Source organism: Sinocyclocheilus rhinocerous, unplaced genomic scaffold, assembly GCF_001515625.1.
Source record: "Sinocyclocheilus rhinocerous isolate Xijiao unplaced genomic scaffold, SAMN03320098_v1.1 scaffold241, whole genome shotgun sequence".
In the NCBI taxonomy this organism is placed as follows: domain Eukaryota; kingdom Metazoa; phylum Chordata; class Actinopteri; order Cypriniformes; family Cyprinidae; genus Sinocyclocheilus; species Sinocyclocheilus rhinocerous.
This window is the reverse complement of record NW_015659312.1, coordinates 211,888-217,875: the sequence shown is the minus strand read 5'-3', so window position 1 is coordinate 217,875 and position 5,988 is coordinate 211,888. Positions and strand designations below refer to the sequence as shown.

The window sequence follows — 5,988 nt, the reverse complement described above, 5'->3', positions numbered from 1 at the left end:
CAGACAGAGAGAATGAGTAAAGAGAGAGGTATGATTTAATGGGGTGGTGGAAGTGACAGACAGCCTACTGAATGTGACTACTGAGGTATAATCAAGACCTATTTCAGCAGTCATAAACTCACTCAAACAGTTTTGTTGACTATTTTGCCTTCTATCTGAGGAAAAATAGCCTGCTTCTACAGCATAGCTTCTGAACAAAATCAGCATAACTTCTGAACATAAGATCTGTCGGAAATGTAGATCTGTAGAGCTCTAATGCAATGGAAAAATTTGCGTTTATTTCACAGATGATCTCCGGCTAGCTGTATATGTTACCAGCAGAGGGAGCGCTAGAGCTTGAAATTTGAAACTAGACTTGCCCAAAATATTTCTGGCTCTCATTACTTGCTCCTTTGCATTACCGGTAACTCCAGGAACCTCATGCTGAATGAATCTACGTTCAACTGGAAACAAAACTAAAAATTCAAAGAGGAAAAAGTACAAATCCAGCAGTTTAGTTTCATCGTTAAACGTACTGAAACGGGGAAGTCCGAAAAACATCTTTGGCTGTATTTTTTTTCTTCAGAACGGAGAAAATAATAGCCCTTTTTGAACAGGCTAGAAATATTACATTGTTACATTACATTACAATATTACAAATAATGAATGGATTAAATTATTGGATTATAAATTATTGTCTCGAATGGATTAAATTATCGTTTAGTTGCCTAAACTTAAAAGTGCGACGGTCAAAAACTCCAGTTGGAAAGTACCAAAGCATCCTCTGAATTTTAGGTGGCTTCATTAAAACAGTCTCTGCAGCGTGCAGCGTGACGTGCAGCATGACGTCACACGATTGTGTCCAATGAGCGCCGCATCTGACAGCGTTTCCACAGAGAGTGCGATCGCTGGCCGTTTGAGACTCACCTCGAACTCACTCACCGGATACTTATTCACCTGTAGGACGTGTTTCACCTGGTCACCTGAGCTGTTAATACGATTCAAAAGGGAGTTTTGACACCTGATTGTAAACCAACTGAAAAGGAACGCGCTGAATACAGCGACGCACTTCAACATTAAGTTTCTGTGCTTGTCCATTAAAGGAAACCAGAGGAACCACACAACAGCTTTTATCTCCATCTGACTATTTTGGTATATTTTTTGCGACTCAGCTGACTGAGTTCAACAAGCGGAAACCCGACAAATTATTAAAGGTGGACTGTCCACCCTTCCCTGCGATGAACATGTCAGGACTGTTAAGCGCACTCATTCTCCTAACTATTCAAGGTAAGACAAATCATATGATGTTTAAATAGTGAAAGGAATCACAAATTGTTTCCGGTTATAAAATACATGGTTCTCTTTTACTTTTACTTTTAATATGTAGACTCAACCAAAGCGCTCATGATAGAAATATCCTTCAGGGTATCTTAATCGTGCGCGCGCTTCTCCCGCTGCTATCTGACTACATTAATGATGACTGTATTCATCTTAAAATAATTTTATTAACTCGCCCAGTGTTTCATTGTATGAGGGGAAATAACTTTGCCAGTTTGACCTTTCATCTCGTTTCTTGTCCCTGGAGATTGTATGAGTTTGGTTTCGATAAGCGCCATGTTTCTCTAGGTGTGGCATTGGAAGTGCTTTCCCCCTCTTACGTGTTGACAGGTGTGTTTGTTTGCGAAACTACGGACATTATCCAGTCGTCCTTCAGTGCTCTCTCTTCCTCGTACCACATTTCTTTCGGTTCCTCACGCCCTTGGCGTCATACCCTATTATTTCCAGATGAAGGGACATAAATGAATGTAAATCAGTCTGTCTATCACGCAACAAAAGCAAACAACAGGGTGTTTCTTACTATTTTTTTTTAAAATGTGGATTTCAACTTGGTATTATTTTACCGTTTTCTTTTAAAGATTAAATTACTCTTCCAGAGCGTCATTTTGTTGAATTTTAATTAATTAATTAATTTGCCCGACAGTCAGTCATTAATTTACCGGCAGATCACAGAGCTGTTCATATCATAGGCTGACGTCACTCCTTATTGTTTCGTCATATTTCTCTGCGCGCCTCGCCTCGTGCACTGTAGCTCCTTTTGATCGTAGATTCAGGGGCTCTTCATTGTCTTTGCAGTTTAATTATTCAGTGGCCGTGTCACGCCTCGCATATGCATTACACCTGACAGCAAGAGAGCCGGGCTGGTGCGAGTGTCATGAAAAACTCAGCTTGAGTGTCTAACCGAGCGCACACAATGTAAAATATGCATTTCTTTTATTTCTTTTATGTTTAACAAGGCAATATGCATACATTTATGGTAAGCATCTATCTATCTATCTATCTATCTATCTATCTATCTAAAGACAGTATGCATTAGGAGGATATGATGTGTCGAAGGTTTGTGACATCATCATAGGATGCAGTTTTTTGTCGTAACTAAAAAACAATTCATTCCTTTAACTTATTCATGTTCTGGACCTCTTCTGCCTGGGCCCATTTCACAGTACATCGACTGCACTTCAGGAGGAAAACTAGAATAACGAAAAAAAAGGATTTGTTTTATTTATGAACAGAGCAGCGGCAGAAGGGGTCATGATTGCCTCGCTTAAGCAAACAGTATAAACAGGCCTTGTGTTTTCTTTTTTCCTCCCCTTCCCTTCGCATCCGTTTAGTTCAGTGTCCTGGGAGCTTTTGCCTTTATACACAGCAGTTGCAAAATATTTTAAGGGTCAAGGTATTGTTTTGTATGCTCGACTCAGTGGCCCCTGCAGACTCATTTTCATTGCACGCGTATTAAAAACAATTAGACCAACTTCAAACACACTAATAAAAAAGCTTTATTTTTATAACCTCATTGTTGCTTTTGAAATTGAGAGCTATGTAGACAGGAAATGGGTTTAAGCTAGTTTTATGATTGTAAAACTTGCACCAGTTCATCTTTCTAGTTCCAGACCGAAATGTAGGCTACAGGGAGCAGAGATCTGCACAATAGAAGCTACTGACTGTGTTATAATACCCTCCTAGTGAACACGGGTCAAAAAATGCTTGAACCCGTTGCCATAGTGACGCTGTGTTTTCATTGAAAGCCGGGGTTAGGGGGGCCTACTGTAGCGGCGTCTCTGGCTGAATGCATCAAGTGGTGTGTGTGTGTTTAGGAGGAGGGGGTTCGAAAATGTTAGGCTGCTACGATGAGGAGGCGGAGGCCAAGCTGACCTTATTCTAAACTGTGTGAGCACAGCAGTTACAGACGCACACGCAGTGATCACGACAGCGCTGGCTCAAGTGTGTTAAACAGTGAAGACGTGTTGAGTAAACGGGCGAGATGGTCTCCATTGTCCGCTAGTTCCACATTCTGGGAAGCTTGCAAACAAAAATCTCACTGAAACTGAGCTTTTCAGCCTCCATTCTTCCATCTTCTCTCGTTTCCTTCCCTCCCTTCCTCTCTTTCTGCGTCCATTGCCATCCTTATCCGCTTGCTTTTGTTTGAGAGATGATTGTCATTGGTGTATTCAAATCTCCCCCCCCACCCCTCCTCACTCGGACCTCAAGGCTACGCTGTTTATTAGCGTCTGAGCCGGTGAAAGAACGTGGGAGGTGTAGCAGTAGGCAGAGCTGATAGACTGTGGTCAGAACATTGGTTTAAAAATGTTTCATTCCTGCGAAAACTCTTACACAAGTTTATCAGTCAGTACATTCTTAAAAATTAAGGTTCCAATAGGAAGTTTTCACATTGAATAACCATTTTGGGTTCCCCAAAGTTTGAGTGAACAGTTCCTAAAAGAACCATTTTTTTTCTTAGGGTGAAGAACATTTCAATATTCTAAAAAAAAAACTTTTCTTCTATAGAGAACCTTTTGTGCAATGGAAAGGTTCTGTGGATGTTCTTTATGGAACCATACATGCCAATAAAGAACGTTTATTTTTAAGGGTGTATATGAGGAAGTTTTCATCTTAATATGGTTGTTCAGAGACTGTTACAAGACTTTTTGGGAACCATGTGTGCAGGTGATTGGATCCAACAGTGATTGTGGATCTCTCATTCTGGTTTCTTGTAAAGATAAGGTTGGATGAGTGTTGTAGGATTTGTGGATGGGGGAACCAAAGCTTTTAACACTTGTCGCAAGTCTGTGTTTGACATGCAGCTCTGGGAATTCAGTCTGCTGCAGTCAATGACTGACCTTGTAATTAATATCAACCTGCACTAGTACGGACACTAGAGGGTTTCCTGCAAAGATTTGTACAATATCCACGATGGCACACAATGAAGCCTGGTGGGACAGAGGTAATATAAGTAACTTTTGTGGTCCGGGTTATTTTCAGAATGGCTTTTTCTCTTTCTATTTGTTTGAAAGTGAAGCTAAAATGAATCTCTGGTCTTCGAAGCACTTACAGAACAAGGCTCTTTCGAGCATTTCTTATCTGACTGCCTCGCTCTATTCTTGTCACTTTCTTTCTCTTGTTCTACTCTTAGTGGTTCAGCAGATGTCAGATCTCAGAATGCTTTTACGGCATTAGAGATTCATGGGGCTGATATGTCCAGTTAATTGGACCTCGTATTTTAGTCTTGCGCCTGGTGATGGAAAACCAACCGAGCATTGTGGCTGCAACAAGATGGTGAGAAGTGAAACAAAAGTGGCAGGGAGGAATGAAAAAGCAGGGTTCTGCTCTTGCTGTGGTTTACCATATACTTCTAAAAGTGCCATGCGATCTTAGGAAACGCAGATAAAACCTGATTCAGTGAGACACATGCACAAACATAAGGCAGCATGTTATCACATCCCATGCTGGCTGAGTTTACCTCCCTGGCCCATTGCATGCTGGGAGATCAGTGACCCGCCGGGGGTCAGTAGCCAGTTGGTCTGAATAGTGGTATGTGGTTGCCAGTTTGATGTGGGAATGTCAAGGGTTGCCAGATTGCTGTAGTAGGTCATGTCTACTCATAGGGAAAATGGCCACAGATCTGCCCTCTTTAAAATAGAAGCCAAATGGCATAAAAAGGAATAGGACATGATGAGTGTTCAGCCCCTCTAGACAGAATGCCATCCAGTTAGTTTTATGATTAACATCACAAACTTGAAGGTTTTTAGGATGCTGTAGCTCCTCTGTCTGGTTTGTTGGCTCCATATTCACTCAGCTCTGGTTAGTCATGAACTTGATAGAAACGGTCTCAATTTAGTGGATTAGTGGATCATGTTCCACACTGACTTTCATTTTCCATAGAACATAAAAGAAGATATTTAGTTGAATGTCCAAGCTGCTCTATTCTGTACAACCAAGGAAGGCCAGAAATTAAAATCATGAATGTAAGTTTGAATTCAACAGGTTGTCACCAGTTGTACAATTATCACAATTGTCCACACGGGCTGAACGCAACAGCATACTACGTGTGTATTCTGATTTACAAACATACAGACCAGTGTAGTCTGATTTACAAACTGATAATGAGTCACTTCTTTTTAGTGAATCAAGAACATACAGTGCGACCAGTGAGGTCTGGTTCAAAATGAATGACTCTTATAAACAAGTTCATGTAATGAATAGTTTGAATCCGTTTGAAACAATGACCTGTATTATTTCCAGCATCAGCAGTAAAGAATTTCTTACAGATGTAAATAAAATGCACATTATAACTGCAAGATACCCAAATGAATCAGAAACAAATCAGAATTGAATTAAATTGAGAGCTTGTGCAACATTCACATAGAATTCTAAAAACTGTATCAAATATCCAAAGAAATTTTCTTTATCATGGGTTCATTGCAGGACTGGACTGGGACAAAAAATCGGTCCTGGCATTTTTTGGTCCAGGTGGCCCACCACCACTTCGATATATATATATATATATATATATACACTAGTCAAAAGTTTTTGAACAGTAAGAGTTTTAATGTTTTTTAAAGAATTCTCTTCTGCTCACCAAGCCTGAATTTATTAGTTTCAAAATACAGCAAAAGCAGTAATATTGTGACATATTTTTACTATTTAAAATAACTGTTTTCTATTTGAATATAT

At 40.1% G+C, this 5,988-nt stretch overlaps 1 protein-coding gene across 2 annotated transcripts in view; it reads left to right on the top strand.

Annotated features, from left to right (window-relative positions):
• The first annotated feature begins 878 nt into the window (after positions 1-878).
• LOC107723468 (nectin-2-like) overlaps positions 879-5,988 on the top strand; it is a 68,515-nt gene continuing 63,405 nt past the window's right edge. For both annotated transcript variants that reach the window (XM_016532104.1, XM_016532103.1), the window contains exon 1: positions 879-1,266. In XM_016532104.1, coding sequence (XP_016387590.1) covers positions 1,218-1,266 — 49 coding nt within the window. In that variant the 5' untranslated portion in view covers positions 879-1,217. The remainder of the gene's footprint in view (positions 1,267-5,988) is intronic.